The sequence below is a fragment of the Trachurus trachurus genome (genome assembly GCF_905171665.1).
Source record: "Trachurus trachurus genome assembly, chromosome: 12".
Lineage (NCBI taxonomy): Eukaryota > Metazoa > Chordata > Actinopteri > Carangiformes > Carangidae > Trachurus > Trachurus trachurus.
In genome coordinates this window covers 13,511,386-13,533,748 of record NC_139908.1, presented here as the reverse complement: position 1 = coordinate 13,533,748, position 22,363 = coordinate 13,511,386, and the positions used below count along the sequence as shown (strand labels likewise).

The window sequence follows — 22,363 nt, the reverse complement described above, 5'->3', positions numbered from 1 at the left end:
GGCTGAGATGGGCTTGTTAAAGAATCGCTCTGCTTTCATCTGCAGGCCCACCCCGGAGGAAGCACTGAAATGGGGCGACTCTCTCGACAAGCTGCTGGGACACAAATGTAAGTTACTTTACATTCCTTATTATTCATTGTTTTGAAGTATAGACCACTCTACTTTGCATATATGTAAATCAGCCGTCTGTTGTTGTCTTAAGCATGTTTGGTATGTGGTTGAGGATAATATGGAAGTACATAGAGGCGGAATACAAGACATTCAATGCATGCTTAAGGTGGTGGGGGAGGCTGGTAGTCACAGGAAATATGCATGCATTGTTATGTGGAACACACACACACACACACTCACACACACACATACACACACTGCCGCAGTACTGGGCAGCTTGCAGCAAGTTTTCCCTAATCCCAGCGGACAGACCCCATGCGTTAAACAGAGAGAAGGAGGGAGGGGGTGGGGGGTGGAGAAAAACCAGGCAACCTGCGAGAGCGTTGCTATTTTGGTTTTCCACAATTCATCTTCCACAGTTTAGTTTCAAAGGCGACACAAAGCCAGCGCTCCATCTGTTTCTCATCTGGCTTCGATGACCTCTTTATTCTCCCTCTTCTAATTTCCTCTCCTCTACGGTACGTCTTACCTCACTGCTGCTTACCAGAATGAGGTAAGGCATGACTGTTGCATTGGTGCTGCTTATCAGCGTGGGTGAATCATGGGAACGGAAAGGTGCAGACAGGAGCAGTGGGTGGACACGGCTTCCTGCCTTTCTTTCTTCTGGATGCCTTCTTCCTCAAATCATTAACTAAACTGAAACTTAAAAAAGCCCTGAGCTTCACAATTAGTCCCCCCCCAACACACGTACACACACACACACACAGTGAAACAGTCGTGCCCTTGTTCAGTCACTGCATGTGTATAGGAAGACGCATAGTATATGTCATGCTGAATAGAAAGGAAAGGATTGGGTCAGAGGTGTGATGTCACTCAAAGGACGACAAAGACACCGCGGTGTTGAGAGGGGTTTTTAATGTCTCACTTTATTCCAACCACATGACTCAAAAAGGCCGTCACACAGCTATTTTAGGCACTGAAACTCCAAGGATCGTTTATGCTGTGAGGTTGCCATGGCACTCTAGTCAACTCTCTCCTTGTTTATTCTCCTCCTCCTCCTCCTCCTCCTCCTCCTCCTCCTCCCCTCTGCTCTGTCTCAGATGGTCTGGCAGCGTTCAGAGCTTTCCTGCGCACGGAGTTCAGCGAGGAGAATCTGGAATTCTGGCTAGCCTGTGAGGAATACAAGAAGATCAAGTCACAGTCCAAGATGGCCTCGAAAGCCAAGAAAATCTTTGCAGAATACATCGCTATCCAGTCTTGTAAAGAGGTGAGTAAGTGAGAGCGAAAACAACTCACATGGAGACTGGAAAAAATGACATCAAATCATCAGCCTCCTGCTAGAAAAAGGAAAACATGCATTTTCCATTTTGTGTTTCTTCAAAAAAAAAAAAAAAAAAAAAAACGCAACTATGCACTCATCTCACTGACTCCATTCTTTCCCCCTGCAGGTAAATCTGGATTCGTACACCAGAGATCACACTAAGGACAACCTGCAGAATGTGACACGCTCCTGCTTTGACCTAGCGCAGAGGCGGATATACGGGCTGATGGAGAAGGACTCATATCCCCGCTTCCTCCGCTCAGAACTCTACTTGGACTTAATCAACCAAAAAAAGCCCAGCTCCACCTCGACTTCATCTTCATCATAAGAGACCGATAACGAAAATGATAGAAAGAAGGCGAAGAGAAAGATGATGATGATGATGACTTGAAAAAACGTACAGTGGGTGGGTGGGATGTGAGGTTCTTTGTTTGCCTTTTTTTTTAATTTTTTGTTTTTTTTGTGTCTGTCATCCTGTCCACTATGATTTTTTGTTGTTGTTGTTTTTATGGTGTGAGAGGACGCGGCAAAGCTATGGCACTGCAAAGGAATGTAGTTTACACAGTTACCAGGTGGATGGATGAATGGATGGACTGATGAATGCATGAATGGATGTTACTAAAACTTACAGAAGCCCACCATGGAGGGCTGGAGCAGGAGCTGGACGCTTGTCTGATCACTGTTGCTTTTTTTTGTGTGTGTGAGTCTCTTGTAAGAAAAAAATGACGTTTGTTTGTGTTTTTAAGTTTTTGTCCAGTTGTACTGGAGAAAAGGAGGGGTTACTGAAAACACCCTGCAGACATGAAGACAGTCCGGTACTGTTTTGTCACTTTTTTCCTTTATTTTCCTTTTGAAAGTCCCTCTTTAAAACCCCCCTCCTTTCCTCCACCACATGCTCTGTGAAGCCACTTCAAAAGCTGTTGGTACGACACAACGTCCCTTTTCCTTCTGTTTTTATTTTCTTTAATCAAGCTCCAAACTGTGTGACGGAGAGAAGAGAAAAAGACAAAGATGATGTCTGAATGAAGGCTAGTGTTGTGGCTGAGTTTCACACACATCTCTGTTAGAAGTCCACATCCTCTCAAAGCTTCTCTAAACAGCTTCCAACTCATTCAGTTCATCCCACGGCTGTGGAAAGATACTGTGAGCGTTCAACGGGGACAAAGGCGGAGACAGCGACCGGCAAAAAAAAAACACAAATGTATAAAGAAGAAGACGGACTGGAGCTGTGAAGAAACACAGATGTGTCACTTGCACATTAAAAGACAAAGAAGATCAAGTCGCCGTCCATAAAGAGATTCAAAATCACATTCACAAGCCAGAGATGGAGAATAAAAAAAGAAAAACGACGACTTGCTTCCTTCCTCTCTCCAAAGACTGTTTACAACAAGGAACGAAAACTCGAGAAGCAAAAGAAAAAGTGTTTGGTGCAGCCAAACTCCATTTCCTTTACCATTGTAGCTCATTCTGTACTAATGGAGGAAGCGTTCTCAGGACATTGCTCTGACAGGTTCCAGCTTGGTTTATCCTCTCAGCTGTTTCTGTTTTTCTACACATGCTGGCTGTTTTTCTATGCTTTAGGGTTCCTACCTGCCCTTCCCTAGTTCTACTGAGCAATACACGAGAGGTTTGCTCCTTTCATAGTCTGAGGAAAAAAACTGCTTCATGTTGTACAAAGGTTTCTGCCTATTTATTTAGATTAACTCGCTGGATGCTTCTACAGACACCCTCACCTCCTCCAAAGCACTCGGCTAAAAGCTCTCACTTTCCTCTTAACCACCAAACAGGTCCAATACTGTCCTGAACTTTAAGTGCAATATTTTTTTATTTTTATTTTTTATTTTATTTTATTATTATTTTTGGTTTGTTCATTTATTTGGATTGTTTTGAATTTTTATGGGGAAGACGAACGGCTTGAGCTCTGTATTAACTTTATTTGTTAAGAAAAAAAAACGTAGAGCTATAAGGTTGACTTACAACTTAAACTTTCAAGAAGCATAAGTAGTTTAATTAATTTTAAGCAAGTGATTCTAACTGTGTGTTAACCCCTGGCAGCAGGCAGCTGGGGACGTTATGGTTGTAAATATAATTCTTTAAGAAAACTATGTGATAACACATTAAAAACAAACAAAAACAAAAAAACTGATAGGTCTCTGCTGGTGATGAATGTGGGACCCAGCTGTATCTATGTAAATATGAGAGACTCAAAACTATAAGATGACATGTATTGTTAAAAAAAAAATTAGGTGAGCAAGAGCAGGTACAATCTGCTCTTTTCCCTGGTCATACACTGCTTGTAAGGAGTTTTCTGAAATGCATTTTATCATTTTCACTGTTTACAATTCAAAAAAAAAATGCATCTCCTATGATAGCAAGTGAAAACAGTAGAGTACATTTGGTGTCATTGCTAATGATAAATAAACCAACCAACTGAAGAAGTAAGAAGTGTTGTCTGTGACTTTTTTTTAGGATGTGTGTTTCATAACATTCACGATGGTGCATGGGAGCATTTCTCTTAAAAGAATGGTTCAACATTGGGAGCACATGGGACTGAGAAAGTCTGTTACTCAAATAACATGTTTTGGTTTTACGGGGAGGGATCACAGGTTAGACCTTAAGGTGACGACAAGACCTCCTCAAGTTTCTGTGTCAGGGCAAGAAATCTGAAACAAGATTTTGAACCATTTCCATTGTTACTGTTCATCATTGAAATCCAGCCACTTTGAGGAAATGCTGCCTATTTGAAATACAGGTCTTCCCCCCATGGTGTCAACCATCATTCGCTTTATTAATAACAACATTGGCCTCACCGAGTTAATTGCTGAGATTTGACAACATGGAGACAACACTGAAAAGAAACCAAACAAAGATTTTTGACTCGTCATAGTAAAGATAAAGAACCTAATATAGAAACATCCAAATACAACAACTATTATCTCCCAAACAAACTGAAAACTGTTTGAGTGAACTGTTTTCTTGTCTGACATATTTGGGGTTAGAGTGAAGTCGTACCTGACCTGACCTGTCTGGTTTTCTGAAAAGAAGAGCAAGTGGGTTTGACAGGGTTCAGCTTTGGCCGAGTTGTTGGGATGGGATGAGAGGAAACAGTTGGAGGTTTATGAGTAGTGTGTGTGTGTGTGTGTGTGTGTGTGTTTGTCTGTGTTTGAGGGGGGAGGGTTGATCAGTCTGAAGTGGTGTTGGAGACAGTAGTAACAGCGCCTAATCTCCTTTACCAGCTGCCATCTGTTTTGACAGAAACAGTTTCTTCACACAAAAAGGAGTTGTCATCCAACTCTATCGCCTCTCTTGGCCTGTTTCCTCTCCGTCTCGCTCCCCGTTTGACTGCGGCTTTTGTCCTCAGGGCCCTCGCTTGTGTTTCTCCATGCTCATCTTATACACCACACACAATGGAGGTTCCGCTCTTGTGCTGGATTCCTTTACCAAATCCTTTTGTTCAAGTTTCCTTCCTCTCTGTCATCTGTGTAAACCATATCACAGAGTCTGTCATTGTTTTCAAAAATCAGCTGTCACGTGAGCCCCAAAACGCGCCAGCTCGCATTTCCTGCCTCGTTCTCCCTCGTTTCCTGCCGTTCCAAATATGGCTGTGAACGCTTCCTGCATTGTGACAGTCTCTTATCTTACATTCTTGTCAAGTACAAATTTGTCACCAGGATACAGCTAGCGTGAGACTGAGTGCTATTATCTTTATTTACAGAAAGCTTTTTTTAATTTTAGTCAACACTGCCAAGACATCCATGTCTTGCCTGCTGGACTATAGGAAAATAACCACAGGGATAATCTTTATTGATTTATTGCTTTGCCAATCCAATGGCTCTCCTATAATTACTATACTTAAAATATTATATTCAAAATAATCAGGAGGGTTGTTTCCATCTTGTTTTCATAGTTCTGGCATTGAAAGATCATTTCACTCAGTGTCTCTGACTCCAAAAGGACATATTTTTAAGTTTTCCCATTGCTTCATCTATCATTAGCAGTAGGAATAATGTTAGCATGTTAACCAGCTAGCCCTGGCCTGTCAACAACAATGCCCAAAGCTCTTGAAAAGCAACAATTACCATGACCCACAAGAAACCATGTTCAACACAGAAAGAAAGAAAAAACCTCTCTAAAGAAGAATACTCTAAGGAATAACAGCTTTCCCTGCAGGAGAAGAGACATATCTGTCTGTTGTGAAGCAAGAGCTGAGAGACAATGAGCTTAGGGGAGCACAAAACACAGGATAAAGGGCAAACACAGTTTATCCAAGAAGTGATTCTCAAACATAATTTGTTATGTTTACTTTTTGTGTTTCTGTAAAGACAAAATGTTTCTAATTAGTGAGCATTAGATGCCTTAGTTGTTCGTCATATTTGAAGTCTTTTTTGGAATGCTAAGCTAACTTTCAATTGGCTGTAGCTACAGGCCAACTTGGCAGATCTGAAGTGAGTTGAAGTGTATTTCCCAAAAATACTGAACAGTTTCTGTGTGTGTCCATCATAACAAAGGCCTCAATTTTTTATTGAACTTTTTTAATCGTCTAGGAAAAGACTTTTTATCCTGAACTATCAGGACCTTTGGTTTTGGAAACAGGTCAACAGTTGCTGCACGGAAGATTTTTTATAACTACTGCGGACATTGCATAACAGCATTCCAAGCTCTGTTTTTAATACAGCAAATTATTTTAACATTTACTTAAGATATGGGTGATTTTTTTCAAATATTACAAGTAGCGCCATTAGAGAATTCCTGCTTTAGCCTAAGCCTACCCCTGGACGAGAGACACTGATACTTTTAATAGTTATGAAACATTCCAGTTTTTTATGCCTCTATCAGATGACACCATGTAAATGACCATGTCAAAAGCAAGTTGTTAAACTGCGTATTCCGCGTATTCTAGCACCATGAACTCAGAAGACCCATAAAATGCAGTCATGCTGAATTCAGTGGGGCTCCCCCTCTTCTCCCTCATATTATTATTCTCTTATTTGTGCAGCAGTCGAGGGGCTTAAGCCTTGATTAATCCTTAATTCTCAGATCAGCCTATCCTTTCAACTCTTGGCAGGATTACAAAAGAAATATCACGTCTCCCCTGCTGCTCTTGCTGACTCAGTGGACCCCTCAATCCTGTTTGGTGTTTGTTTTGTGTCTGCTCTACATACTGTATGGAATGGTCTTTTATTTACAACCCACATACAATTCAGCAAATAAAAGAGGTGAACAGTCAGTTTTGATCTTTTTTCTTCTTCTTATATATTCCTCTCATTTGATTTTCTGACCTGCTATTCAAGGTGATGTCATAACGAGCTCAAGATCTGTTTATTTTCTTGAGCCCCTCGTAACTGTAGCCAACCATCTGTCAGCTAACAGGTGTCTGTTTTCAGATTTTCCCTCAGTGTGGCATGAATGTTAAAGGAGTGTTGAAAGTGTCAAGGGGCCCAAACTGTGCTGAGCTCACCTTCACTGTCGCTGGAGTGGATGTCGTCATCGCTGCTGGTAGACAGGGACTTCAAAAACAGCAACAGACAGAAGGAAGGAGAATGGAAGGAAGCAGAATTTAATAGCCTGTCTTATCCCAGTGGTCTACTCAGAACAGGTCAGCTTTATATATAGATGGCCTTTATAGAGATAGATTAGTTTTATACAAGTATTGCTGGTGTTTTTACATATATTTTAGCTTTAGAAGAATAGTTTGACTTTAAGAATTACACATTTGCTATTATTTAAAGCCTACTTAGCTTAGCACAAAGACTGAAAATAACATGAAACCTCCAGTCTGGCTCTGTCCAAAGGTAGTAAAATTGGCCCAACACCAACTCTGAAGTTGACAAATTATATATTGAATTTGTGAAGGTCAATCTTTAATATGGGGGAGGGATGAAGCGACAGACATGATGAGTCACATTCCTCACGACTGGTACTGAAGTCTCAGTAGATGACCATCCTCCCACATAAAGCACTGCAAACCCACATTTTGAGCCTTATACCAAAGAAAATAATAAAATAAACTGCAACTAAACACAGTCATAGTGTTTGTCAATCTCTGCACTGTATATCAGAATAAAAATTAATGTTTGATTTAATTAATCAATTTGATGATTAAACAAAAATCAACACTGCACTGCAGTCTTAAAATACTTTTTTTTTTTTTTTTAAGTTGCAGCCTGTAAAGTTATTTCCTCTGTGGTCCTTGTGTGAACACCTGAGGAAAAGACTCATTCAACCCACTCATTCTTGAAACATGACCAAAAATTCTTCAAGACATTTGGGCGGGCACAGCTGGATTAACAGGAAGCAGCTGTGGACCTCTGCATTAGACACGCCGACAGAGACACACTGACCATTCATGTAGCCTGCTGCCGTAGAGCTCTGATTTGCCTAACGGGAGAAACCCATAAATGTCAGAGGAAAGACCTGATAATTTGCTTAGCATGGAACCTGGAAACAGGGGGAACAGGTATCCTGACTCTGTAAACTGTAAAACTTTGTTAACCCCTTTAAGCACACAATAATACTTTCATTTTGTGTGTAAGTAAACTTCACTAAGCACATATCTAGAATAAGCACAAGCGAATCACATGTCAATCAATAAAGAAAAACACGGGACTTGGAATTTTCTTATTTCATAAAGCCGGTGCATATTCTCATTTGTCCAGGTCATAGTATTTCAAAGGAGGTTAAATCGAAAGCAACTGGACTTAGTTATTTGTCTAGGAAGACGTTTCACCTCTCATCCAAGAGGCTTCATCAGTTCATGTACGCAGCTGACCAGGCTGGGACTGGTATTTATTTCATAAATAAAAGCTATATTTGGATTGTCCCTCCAGGTTATGAGGTTTTTTGCCCTGTTCACGAATTGTGCTCGTCATCTGAGGGGTTCTGTTTTTGTGGTGAGCTCACAATGAAACAGTTCAGCTCTCATTTAGTTTGGACAGAAAGTCCAGCCAAGGCAGGCCATGCCTCTGTATCGGACACTTTGATTGGCTGTGACAGCTCCCACTGCAGCCAATAGGAGCGTTGAATAGAGTGACGTGGCACTGGAAGTTTCTCACAAAGAACACAGAAATGAATTGATCACAAACAGAAGTAAGACTCCTCCAATCTCTCTTTCCTCTTTCCTAACTTGTTATGTTCATGTATCAATCAAAGTCAGTGCAGCAGAAGAAAACAACACATCTGCAGACTGATGGCATTCGGAAGACAACAAGAAATTTCTAAGCACATATGCTCCCACTGACCTAATGTAGAGTACAAGAGCTCCTATAGATATAATCATGTTCAGGCCTCTGAAACTTTTAAATGCCACAGTTTGTTGTTGTGCTGTGATCCTGCCTGCGGGAGAGCAGAGCTGCAGGAGCAGTTCAAGTGCTGCACAATGCAATTTGGGTGTCAAAGACTGGCAGATCGCTCCCTCCTTAACTGAAACTGTTCCCCTGCTTAACTGCATGTCGTGTTGGACTCCTCAGCAAACACCATCAAACCATCCATTACATTACATAACACTCTAAACCAATACAGTTTTGTGCTTTGTTGTTTTCTCCCTGGTTATTTTAAGGCACCATATATTGACTTCTGTAATTCCTTAAGGTTGAGGACACTGTTATTTTCCCGAGGAGAAGCTTTAGAGGTGAACCCACTCCAGATGGTGGCTCCATAATGAAACAGCGTTTAATCAACAGGATGCAACACTTCATTTTGAGATGAAGAGGCTGAACTGCTGAATTAAAGTAACCTTCTGCAAGGTCGACCAGATCAGGTAAGGTGATTTTCCCAGCTGCTATTGAGTCTAAACGCCCACTATAAACCATCTGATGTGTGACTGGTGTTTCCACTTCCATGTTTCATTTCATTTCATAAGGCTCAATGACACTTCAGGCTGAGACATAGTTCAGTCAGACAACTCTGAAATGAGACATAGTAATGCTAAAAGAGGATCTGGCCTTTTTTGGTTCATGTTTTTTTTTCTGCAATGATGTTATCCATTTACATCTTAATCCTGTCTGGGAGAGGGATTTTTAAATTTTTATATTAGGTGACACTAAGCCATTGTTTTGACCTCTTACATGTCAAAAAAAAATATTCTGATCATTCTCCCACACTGACCTTTGCGATTGTTTCCCACATGTTCAAACATTTTCAGTTCATTGTCTCATTGACCTGTTGGATATTCTGTCAAAGTGGAAAGTGGAGACAGACAGGGATGGTGGACGAAAACAAGGGAATAAACCACACAACAGCAAAAGAAGAGAAGAGAAAAGGCAGGTGGGCTATTCCACAAAACACACTTTAAATGATGAATGTTTTAAGTACAGTAACACTAAGCTTAAATAATGCACTTCACTAATAGGATTGTAAGCCAAAACCCACTGACCTCATAAGATTACTCTTCAAACCACTAAACCACTAAAAAAAAGAGTATCTGTTGTGTTTGTAACAAACTCTGCTTCTTAAAATAGAAGTTACTTCAATGTAATTTAGTCTTTTCTCATTTTTCCTATGAAATCCCTAAAATCCAAATGAACTCCTAAAAATAAGAAAGCACATGACACAAGAGAAACGATTAGTTATTGGTGGTCAAAGTTCAAAGGTCAGACTCACAGCGTCTTCACAACACATGGTTTTGGCCTCTTTTAATGTAACACCTCAACCTCAACAGGGCCTCAAGGGAAGGTCTTGATGAACTCATTACATTTTGGTGCACCAAAGGTCAAAGGTCAGCATCTCTGTGCCCTCACAAAACACATTTTTGACACAAATTATGACACAGATGTGTAATTTAAAGAACAAAATGATCACATGATGACATTTTACATGTGAATTGTTTTAGGTCATTGTGAGCACAAGGTCACAACTTCCCCTCTTTAGTTACAGCAAATGAACAGGAGTGTTTTTTGCAGATTGTTATGATATTGTGGCATCATAATATTCTGCAAAAACACCCAGGAGAGGAAGTTGTGACCTTAGGGGAGGTTGTGACCTTATTTGCTGCAACTTGTCGAGTTTGGCGGAGGTTGTTCATTATAGGGGAAATATTTACTTTTCAACCCTGGATGTAAACTGCAGCTTACATGGATGGATACTTTGTTAGCAGCAGAAGTGAAGAGTGAGACCACCCCAGCATTCAAACTGAATGAAATTACATCTGCAAGCCAGTCTTTAAGCTGTTCAGAAGCTCTTGGTAGTGCAGTTTTCAGAGGTGGATGGTTGTTTGGTCACTTGTTGAATTATAAGCAGGGAAGCTAATGATGCCTGTTCAAAGTTTATTGTGTCACAATGTGACACGGATGTGTAATTTAAACAACAAAATGATCACATGATGACATTTTACATGTGAATGGTTTTAGGTTATTGTGAGCAAATAAGGTCACAACTTCCCCTTTTTAGTTACAGCAAATGAACAGGAGTGTTTTTTGCGAAATGTTATGATATTGTGGCATCATAATATTCTATAAAAATACCCAAGAGAGGAAGTTGTGACCTTAGGGGAGGTTGTGACCTTATTTGCTTCAACTTGATGAGTTTGGCGGAGGTTGTTCATTATAGGTGAAATATTTACTTTTCAACCCTGGATGTAAACTGCAGCTTACATGGATGGATACTTTGTTAGCAGCAGAAGTGAAGAGTGAGACCACCCCAGCATCTGAACTGAATGAAATTCCATATGCAAGCCAGTCTTTAAACTGTTCAGAAGCTGAAGTTTTCAGAGGTGGATGGTTGTTTGGTCACTTGTTGAATTATAAGCAGGGAATCTAACGATGCCTGTTCAAAGTTTCGTCACCTTTTGGATGGAATGCTTTGGTTTTCGCAAGTTGAGTTTCCTCACATCGAGCGCTGCAGGGATAAAATAACACTAGAGCATGAGAATACGCTGAAAACCTACATCTGCAATTTCAGTTTCTTCTTGGAACAGTTTATTTTTCCCTGTGTGAAGCGATCCAGGCATCCCGGCATAGCTTCCAGACTGCTGATGGCAACCACAGACGCCCCCACACTCCGCCAATTACCCTGCTGTTTCCTCCTCCTCTGCTCTGCAACGTTGATGAGTTCCTTGATTCACATTAATAAGCTCTGTGACTCCATGGTGAACTGGCATTAGTGAACGTTTGTGTCATTCAAAGTGGGGGAAGTGAAACAACGGAAATGAATCAAGCTCATGATGTCACCACATCATGTCCTACCTAATACATTGTTCCACAATCCGTCTTGACTCACAGACTGCTTCATGTGTTACACTGCAGATATTATGAAGTATCCAGTACAAAAGAATGAAGGTCACCACTAGTTTTCTCACAGTTGTTTCACTCACACCTCTTTCTGCTTCAAGCACAGTTCCACAGAAAATATTCTTCGCTGACTCGGTTTGTTTTTGACTCTAAAGCTTATTCTATTCTGGGGATGTGTGAAAATTTTCAATTAAAATAAACTTGACTTAGGCATTTTTACAGACACAGTTGGGCCTTTTTTATATGGAAAAATTGTCCGTGGGGATGGAAAACTGGAAAAAAAATGAGAGGCGTCATCACAGCAATGATGATCCGTGACTGTGAAGAGATGACGCTCACACATCAGTTCATGTGACCGTGAACTTGTTTGGAGCCGACTGTCGCCTTCCTCGCATATCTCTGAGCGCTGAAGCACAGAAAACAACAAATGTGTAATTTTCTCCTCGGTTAGCCGATTTCATGTGTTAGTTAAAATAGAAACAAGATCCTCAGCGATGTCAGCACCTCATCACCTGAGTCAGCCAGTTGTTTTTTTTTCTTTTTCTTCTCTTTTTTTTTTTTTTTTTTTTTACATTTAACCCTTTATAGGGCACTCATTGAAATACTTTGAAATTCAAAATTCCAACCTTAGATTGTTATTCTAGGACATAACAAAACTTAATTACAATTTTGACATTTTTCAAAATTTTTCATTTTCATGTAGAAATTGAAGGTCAACGAAGTGACCATTTTTGGTTCCTTGCCCGTTTGTGGTAAAGAAAAATTCCAATAAGTGTATGTATAGAAAATATAAGAAAAACACATAAAGTGCAAAAATTATTAAGTTTTAGAACATGTATGGCTTATAAATTGGAATTATTATAATATTATTGTAATAATAATAATATATATGTATATAGGCATTTGTATATATAATATATATACTGTATTTTATACGATTATAAAGTCACTCATATTCACTATGTATAGCTTCAAAATGTCTTGAAATTAGTTAAAATTCTCTCTGAATTACTGAATGGTTATATAAAAACCTTAGACAACACAAATTTATCTAAAGAATTTACACAGCTGTTTATAAGTCATAAACTGAGAAAAATCACTCATATTCACTATTTACAGCTTCAAAATGTCTAAGATTCTCTCTAAATCACTGTTAAGTTATATAAAAACATTAGGCAATATTAAAACACACTTTCCTAAATTGTATTGCCTTATTTGTGAGAGAAATGCACTTATATGGTTTGTTACCTGAATAGGGCATAATGTCCAAAAACGGACACTTCAGTGTTTACCATAAACGGGCGTATGATCAATTATGGTCACTGCATTTTTCATGGTGTATTTTCACTCATTTCACTAACATCTCCACAAACAATACTTATGTCATGACTTAGCACAACTAATCAACTGTAAAATGTGTGAGTATCATCAACTTAGCTTGATTAGTTGTGATGTATCGATTTAATTACTACCGCGAGCCGAGCCGACTGAGCGTCTTTTTCCGCGGTCGAAAAAAAGAGAAAGTTAGCGGCATTCCTGGTCTCTGCTGATTGGTCAAAGGCTATGATGACGTATACCGTAATGTAGCCTGGTCTTTGCTGATTGGCTTGGTGAAGACCACATGTTTCTTGCTCTTACTGACGGGGAGCACGGGGCGGAAATATAACATGTGCGGAAGTGTCCAAAAACAGTCACTTGCCCTGTAAAGGGTTAAACCATTTGAACACATGCTTTTGATAATATCAGAAAACCCTACTGGCAATGCGGGATTATAAATTATTTCCCAAATGTGTCGTGGAGAGTAAAATAAAGGTCGAGGCTTGTGCCAGAAAACAGATGATGGCTTGTGTGGTGGAGCTGATGTGGCTCTGGCGTCTCGCTGCTCCAAATCTGTAATCACAGGATATGGAAACTAGATTTTATGCATGGACGCCTGGAGTGGCTGTCAGAATGAAAACACTCCATCTATCTCTCTTTCCACTGCGGTGCCAAACGGCTAAACCGGGAAGACGAGGCACGTGACAGATATGTTTGTTTGGGTGATGTTCATCATCCAGCTGTGATGTGAAGAAACATCAGTGGCCTCTGATCCTGTTCTCTTCCTCTTTCTACTTTGACCCAGCTTTGTTTACCACTGCGAACCACAGCCCGTGCGGGGACACTTCTTAACCTTGCCAGATAAGGTCAAACTACTCATCTCTCCTCTGCTGCCATGCGCCTCTGGATTATCTTAAGGCCTTGGCATTGGGACATACACAGAGGCTGAACCAGGGGAAGCTCGAATCCGAAGGATTTGAGTAGATCTGGACAGAGGCTGTAAGACAGGGAATTACCGGAGGTGGTTTTCAGTAATTTTTCAACTCTCGGAGTAGATTTAGCTGCTGAAATTAATTTATGGTCAAATGGGAGAGGGAAGTGTTGAGATGGAAACTGGAATTCGGAATCTGTCTGTGTTAATTGTGGCCTATAAAAGTCTATAAATAAAATAGTTACCTTTATATGGAGGTCAGTGTGAATTCAGGAGGAAGTCATTTGAACTGACATTGGTTTATTATTGACTAAGCATGCTTACCATTACATGCACACAGTTTTCCTGCTTGATGGTGGGTTACATACTGTACTGTATATACGTATATCAGTGCCATTGTTAATGTTAGTAACATCTGTGCTCATATTACATTCAATGTCATTGTGCAGAAGTTAGTGTCTAACCAGGAGGGCAAATAGATATATATACATGTAGTAAGATGTACAGTGACAGACAATGGAGAGTTATAAACATTATTATTATTACATTTATTATTACAATTATACGGATCAATGTTAATATTTTAAATTTATTCACTGAGAACTTGATAGAATTAGCGACTAGAGAGTAATGATGTGAGGTTATATACAGCATATGTGCATTTGGTTATTTATGCAGAAAATGAACAACATCATGTGTAGTAGATGCTGTGTGTTATTGCTATGATAAGTCAAAGCAAGCTGTGAAACAACACTGATACTGTATACTGTCAGCTCATATTTCCTATTAACACATCCAGACTCATGGCAACATTAGGATTCGTGTGAAGCTATGCTCACAACTACCTGATGCACGCAAAATTGAATTCTCAGTCTTCTTTTATCTCTGTTTTTGGTCTGCACCGATACTGAGAAATAAAATATGTCTCTTTAGCTGCTAAATGCTCCACTCTGTTGGAGATAGGCCATGTAGGGTAATGGGGCTATTTCTCTGACAACAGCTGCAGGCTGCTGTGAACAAAACAGATAACAGTGGTGCGACTGAGCAGAGACAGTGATGCTGCTAAAAAACGAAAACAATGAGTCAGAAAGACACTGAAACACAGAAGGAAATTTCTTAGTAGAGAGTGATAATAATTCAATGAAGGCATATAGTAATTTAATCTCAAGCAGCTCCAATCCCTCTTCTGTATCATCAACAGCACAGGTAACACTGAACAGCCATGTGTTCGCCTTCGTTCACATTTCCTCCACCAGTTTCCGTCCATTAGAAGAAGCTTTTTGATCAGTTAATGCTTTGATCAGAGCCATTACATCAAAAAATCATCTTAAAAGGGAAAATAAAAGGAAAAACACGCTCAAGTCCATTAAGAGCAGGACTCGATGTGCTATTTTTACAGTGAAAGAAGCAAAGCCATCTCATTGCCTCTCCATGTTGCAACTGAGAGGAAGAATTCGACCCTACAAACTGTAATTTCCATAATTTTCAGTATATTACTAAAACACAAAATTGCATTTAAAAGAGGTATTCTTAAGGCGTGGTTGCATCTAAAATCCCTCTATGCTCTAAAAAGTGCAATTTCAGCTATTTCTGTCTTTGCAATTCATTATTCAGAGGCAGCGGCAGGAGATGGAAGGCATTAGTGCTTCAGAAATCAATGTGGCCACAACCACAAAAACACACAAACATCAACAAAACTGCATTTCCTGAGGCGTACACACACACAGACACACGTGCTGACAACAGTCCGTGTACAAACATAGCTTACATGGAATAATCAATACAAGGTTTACACATGGATTAGCTGTACTGAGCTGCATCTGCAGGTGTTTGCCACAGCTGAATGATTTATCCATTTTCCGTTTCTCTGTCACAGTCGTTTGGTTATGCAACAATTTAACACTCACCAGACCGTCTTTCAGCTTTCCTTGCTTTCCGTTTCTCGACTCGCCGTTTTGTCTGTCCTTTTGTCTGCTGTAAGTAGGCCTACATGATGTGCAGCACTGTGTGAGAAGAAAACACGTGTTTGTGTGGGTCAGTTTGCAACCAGAAAAAACATCTTTGAATTGTAATTTTGCATAATGTGGTTCATTTCATATTTTAGAAAATGCATAGTTGTATTCACCGTGGCTTAGAAAACAGGATACAGCAAAAACAGCATCAAGTGGAAAACAACGAATTGGTTGAGTGGCAAAGTGTGTTTGCAATCACATGTTCTGCAAAAATCTGAGCTGTACCCAAGAAGTAGTTTTGTTCCAGCTTGCAAAAAAAAAAAAAAGATTTCAAAAATAGCACCATCTTTGAAATTCATGCGGAGAAGAAAACAAAAATAATTATTACTTCTGCATGCAGTAAATTGGGATACAAACAACTATTACATAAGATGCATCTGAGGTACAATTTGCAAAGATCTCATCCACTTATACAAAAACCCTCCCTTGCCGAGAGAGAAATATTTGGGCAGCAAACACCAGGCTGAAAACTGCTTGTAGAAAGTTTATCTTCCATCACTAAGAATGTGGTGACTGATGGAATTGGATCAGCTGAAGGGGTTTTCAGCGGTTTCCATCTTGGCGGTGAGTCATACATCTGCAAACTAGATCTCCCCGAGGATTAATGTATCAGCCAAGCCTGCGCAAGTGAATGCAAAAGGCAGAAAAGAGAGAGCAGCAGCTCAAGTGTACACTGAGTATTTATATGGCAATGTGATTAAAATAAGTATCATTAAAAATATGATAGATGTGGTTGCCAATTTGGGTTTTCACAATGATAATGCCAATATTTGAAACTGATATACTTGAAATATTTTAACCGTATACTGTGTATTGTGAACTCTTCTTTTAGCTTTGTTTTTGTCCTCTACCGACATCACAGGGAAACTGTTGTTCACAAGCTAGTTGTTATGTCTGTCTGTCTGCTGTTTGATGCTGAGCAGAGACAGTATACAGTTTGCTGGATCAAAACCAAAGCTGAGAGTGATCTAAAACAGTGTTGTCGAATGCAAAACCAAAACAATGAGCTGAAAGAGTCAAAAATGATGTTCATGACCATGTTAAACAACCTTGGGCCCAGAAGTGTATGAAATATTTATGCGGATGCAGGCGCTGCATTTAAAACCAATGGCATTAATGGATTAAACACACATAGATTATTACAAACCAAATATAAAATAGATACAAAAGAAAATCTGTTAAAAGTTACAACTTGGGGTGGGATGGGGACAGGATTAGGCAAGGCACGTGGATGTATGAGGACAGGGAGCTTGAATAATGTAACCACTCTGACTGGTAAACATTTTTCTCTACCAGTATTTTCTACTCCCACCACATTTAAACATGCATTTGGGTGTTTGTTAAGTTCAGTCATGCTTAAAAAAAGTTTTTGAGTGCTCTTCCTCCATAATTTAGGGCATTGAAGAATCATTCCTCGAAGGAAGACCATTTTTGGCGTATGTGGGCATGACACAAGAAAATGGAAAAAACATACAGTGGGAGCCTGACCACAGCTGAGAGATACATCATGTCTTTTCAGTGTTGAAAGTAGGCGCTAAAACAATCTCACAGCAGCAATCCTTAAAATACTTCATCACTGTTTGGGTTTTTTTTTTATGGTTGATGTCTTAAGTATTTCCACCAGACACCTACATGTCTGCAGTCTGGCAGACAAAGGGTGGTGACACCCAGTGGGAGCATTTATGGATCTGTTGAGGCAGGTTAGTTGTCTGACATATGAATGACTTGCTTCCTCTTCCTCTTTGTCTAATCACTCAGGGTGATGGGTAGGAGTTTTGGCTGAGGAGTGGCGCCGATCAGAGACTGACACGTCAACAGCTGTTCACGGCTGGCTTTAGGCCACATCCTGTGATTGCAGACTGTTAATCCTTTAACGGTGCGTTTATTAGCTGCCAGATAAAAATGGATTGTATGCTTGATGTAAAAATAAAGCAGAGAAGGAGGGGCTGGGGGTAAAAAAGAGGAAGAGTGGCAGAAACTGTAAAGCAGAACAACAGAACCCAAGGTCGAGATGGAGCAGGTCAAAAAAGGGGACAGTGCGAATGACTGTGTCGTCAAACCTCATTTCTGTGGCTGAATTTGTCATCACGGTGCGTTGACCTCTTGGCATGTGTTACAAGAGCTTTGATTTTGTCATGATACTGTATTCTTCCAAAACTTCACAACACAATGAGAGTTAATGTAATGAAAGGGAACAAACATTATTACCACATAACCACCAATGAGAGTCACTCTGATGGTAAAGTGTTACGTCGCGGCAACACAGTCCACCAATGATGAACAACACTAGATCGCCAGTGGGTAGAGCAGGTGCCCCAGAGGCTATGATCCCCACCGCAGCAGCCCCAGTTCGATTCCACCAGTGGCTCTTTGCTGTATGTCATTCCCCTTCTCTCTGTCGCCCCATTTTCTGTCCCTCTACTGTCCTGTCCTTTATAAGCCTGAAAAGCCCCCCAAAAACCAAGCCTGAAATTGCATATCCATAATAAAATGAGTATATCTCTGCAACCACAAAGTCTAAGAATACTTTTGGTGTCACGGTAAAGGGGGAAAAAAATTAGAAATTGCTGAGATGTGTAAATTTCTGTTACTAGTGAAGACTAAATGAAGATGGTACACAGAAAAAAATTAATAAAATGAATATCTGCCCCAATCATATTTTAGATGAGTGTCCTTCAGGCCATGCTTGTAAAAGAGATTTTTTTTATCTCAAGCAATTTGCCTGGTAAAATAAAGGTAAAATAAATAAATAAATAAATAAAGATGCTACTAAAGCTCAAAACCTCTATAAAATCATTGTACAATGTATGCAGTGGTTGATTCTGATAAAGTGAAGCAGTACAAAACTACTGATTACAGATTTTACTACAAAATATTCAGGCGAGCGTTCCAAAATGTCCATTTTTGGGACAGCTTGGAACCACCTGCCACTATAAACCATTGTTTAATCTTTATTTTTTACACAATTTGCATAAACTAACTGAAAAAGAATCAACCGGGACTAAATAACAACTTTCTAGGCCCCCTGTGTCCCTCTGTTGCAGTTGGTTGATTCGAGTGATTAGCAGTACTGGCAGCCAATCAGAATCAGCCAAATCCTGAAATGTGTGACCCGCAGGCTGTTGTGTGCGGTGCTCACAAAGGTTCCACCGCTCCTAAAGCCAGTCCGGACCGATTTAGATGTAACACCGGTCAAAGTTCAAACTGGAGATGTAGTGGATTTACCAGAGCCAGTCTACTACTGGATTTACCCATAAAACAAACTTTTCACGGCAAAACAGCAAAGGTAAGAGGAAATTTACAACCATGTTTTGGCCAAGCAGTGTCTGTGTTTGCTACTTTGCTCGACTTTGTTCGTTTTTTTTGGCTTCTCTCTCTGCCGTGCTTCTGTGTAAGGTTAGCCTCCGGTGCTAGGTATCGTTCCAATCGGCTCGGTAGCTGATGTGTTTTGCATAGGAGACAGAAATGTGGCGACTGGGTCCACACAGAGGTGCTTCATGAAGTTTGATGTTTAGTTGTTTATTTGACTAGTGTTTGGGCTGTGTTTGGGTCATAAACATGGTTTTTACAAGTTGTAGACCAGCTTCTGCTGTTTAATTTGATGTAAACTTTCATAATTAGTGCTGTAGAGGCTCTGTGGTTGTAGGCTACTGTATGTCTGCCAGGGGTATAGCAGGTAAAACAAACAAAAAACAAACAACAAAAACAAAAAACCGCTTGGTCGCCTGGATCACACTGTAAAACATGAACAAATATGTGAATTTAAAAACTGATATCTTGTAATTCTAAAAGACTATCACAATGGAGCATTTGGTTGGCTGTGCGGTATGATAACAAGCTGAGTCAAATGAGTAGGCTACTTTCTGATCATATCAAGCCTCAGCGTCTTTGGTGCTGTTTCACACTACACTGTGGGAGGTGAAGCTGTTGTTGACCCATGACTTCTTTATCGTCACCTGATGGAAAATGCAGCACTTTGGATATGAGTAAATGAGCACACAGAGATCAGACCAGAGACGTTCTGACTGTTTATCAATGTCCAGCTGAGCGACGGGTTTGTCCCGGCCCTGCAGTTCCTTGTTACAATGATTTGGATGAATGAAGATGTCAGAACCAAACTAAGAAAGTAAGTTCACTATCAGCCTTAGAAACAGAAGTGTAGAAAAGATGAAGCCAGTTTCTTGTGCACATGTGATGCTGCAGCAGCACTCTTCTCCAGCTTGGACACACTTTTACAACACTAATCTGGAAAAAACCTGCCAATCCACTATTTTGTATCCTTGGTATTTTTCTGAGAGAAGTTTTTTTTATTCTTTTTTCCCACATCTTGGTTCCAGGAGAGCAAACGTGTTTCACTGTGTTCGAGCTGACAGTAAATAACAAAATCATGCGCTGTGAAGCCTGCCAGCCACCTGTGGCCAGTGGCATTCAGTTTGGTAGTCATTATCACACATATGGGAGGAATGTCTAATCTATTTTATAGTAATCCTGGAATTTATTCACAACGAAAGTCAGAAATTCCAGCTGATTACGGCGTAGTGCTCCTCAGATTTGTTTATTTTTCTCCTTCCTTGTGTATCTTTTGTTGATTAATGTTCCTGCAGGCTGAAATCTACAGTCACTGCATTACATCACCAAGAGCAAACATATGTGGGACGGGTGAGATGATTTAGGAAAATACAGTGATGCAGGATGCAGTTTTGGTCTCCAAACAGCTCTGCTGCTTTGAGGTGGTTCTTGTCTTTAAAAGCATCTCTTCCTTGTTAAAAAAAGGCCTTAAAAATGTTTATTTGGTCGGTAGTTGGACAATGGCACAATGAATTTACAATCGTAGCCACAAAAATCTCGTAAAAAAAAACTGTGGTGATGACAAATGAGCTTTTTCCACTGTGCGACTGCTTTTACTTCCTTTGGATCTATTCCTGTCTCAGACGGTTTGTCCCACATACTTAAGTGGTGGTTTGAAAAATTGCAGGTACACAAGGATTCGCAGCAGCCCCCAGGCCTCCTACAGCTTCTTCTTTCAGCCTCTTCACAACAACAGCGCCAGCATTTATTTTGCTCTTTTGCTATATTTGACAAAAGCATCCTCACAAAATGAGGAAAATTATTAACATTGATTTGCATTAATGACATATTAGTTCATATGCTAAATGATACATAATTTGCTTCCAAAGTCTGTGTCAACATGAGCATGTTTTACATAGGTTAAAGGTCTGTGACCCCGTGTGAATGAGACTTTATTTCAGTTGAGCTCTCTTGTAGCTGCACAGTGAAGCTTTTTTGCAAATGACACAGTACTTGCTTGTTTGCTGAAATGCCTCCTCATGAACCTGTGTGTAGCCTGTACAAACACATGCTTCCGTGGGCTCCTTCAATTCATAAAGAGGCTGGGATGTCAGAACATTTTCACGGCTTTCAGCGATAGCAATGTTTGCTATCTTGTTTGTTTACGTCATATAGCCTACCTATTAATATTTGTGCATGTGAGCTCACGAGGCCATTTGTGACATAATTATCTTGTTGTTTCTCTGTGTTTTAAAGCAGTTGTATTTCATCTGATACACTGAGCGCAAGCTACGTAAATGGCAGTTCCACAAAAGCAGCTCTGTAACACACACCCTCTCCCTTTCTCGCTCATTTAAAATGTCAAGGAAAGACGGATTCAGTTAATCATTCTGGACCCAACAGGAACACATGTCCTCCCCTCGCCCACAGATGTGTTACCTAATACCACAACGGGTAATATCGGCGTGTACTGCCAAGTTTTGGCTGTAGGACCTAGATTTACCAACTCTGGACAGAAAGTACAGAAATAAACACAGTGGTTCCTCTCTGCTGAGGTGAGGTGATAAAAGAAGAAGTGCTAAAGAGGTATCGATGACACAGATGAGATGAAATTAATCATTTTTTCCTTTGACTCGAGGCCAGTGAATGACCAATCCTGTTAATTAATCACTTCTTACTATTTTGCAGATATTTATAGCAGTGAAGTGAGTATTTTGACACAGTGTCTATCTGTGTAGTGCAGTCACATTGATATCATTATCCATGCAATCTATTTCAAAGGTTCACTTGTGATTATTAACAGAATATGAGTAAATAAATAGCACATAATTTCACTGGTACTGTATATTGGATTTAACATCATGGAACTGTGACATAACCCATTCACAAGAAAAGCTTTATTATGAGATGTTATGACTGCAGTATATGACTATAGGCCTGTTTTTGGTACCTTGTACTTCTTTTTCAGCTGCAGGTATTACCCCCTCCATGCAGTGAGGTTGCTATGACAATGACACATGACGCTATTATGATGTCATTTTAAGTGCACACACACGGACCATGTGGGATATTAAAAGGATACCTCATATCAATCAGACCAGAAATTGTTTTTCGGGCAATTTTGCCTTTATTTGGATGTTACAGTGAGGGGTGGGGGGTG

General features: G+C 40.0%; 1 protein-coding gene across 4 annotated transcripts in view; it reads left to right on the top strand.

Annotated features, from left to right (window-relative positions):
• Window positions 1-3,650, top strand: part of rgs3a (regulator of G protein signaling 3a) — a 136,590-nt gene extending 132,940 nt beyond the window's left edge. For all 4 annotated transcript variants that reach the window (XM_083983405.1, XM_083983406.1, XM_083983407.1 and 1 more), the window contains 3 exons: window positions 46-107; window positions 1,212-1,378; window positions 1,560-3,650. In XM_083983405.1, the coding sequence (XP_083839531.1) occupies window positions 46-107; window positions 1,212-1,378; window positions 1,560-1,760 (430 nt within the window). In that variant the 3' untranslated portion in view covers window positions 1,761-3,650. The remainder of the gene's footprint in view (window positions 1-45; window positions 108-1,211; window positions 1,379-1,559) is intronic.
• Window positions 3,651-22,363: the final 18,713 nt, after the last annotated feature.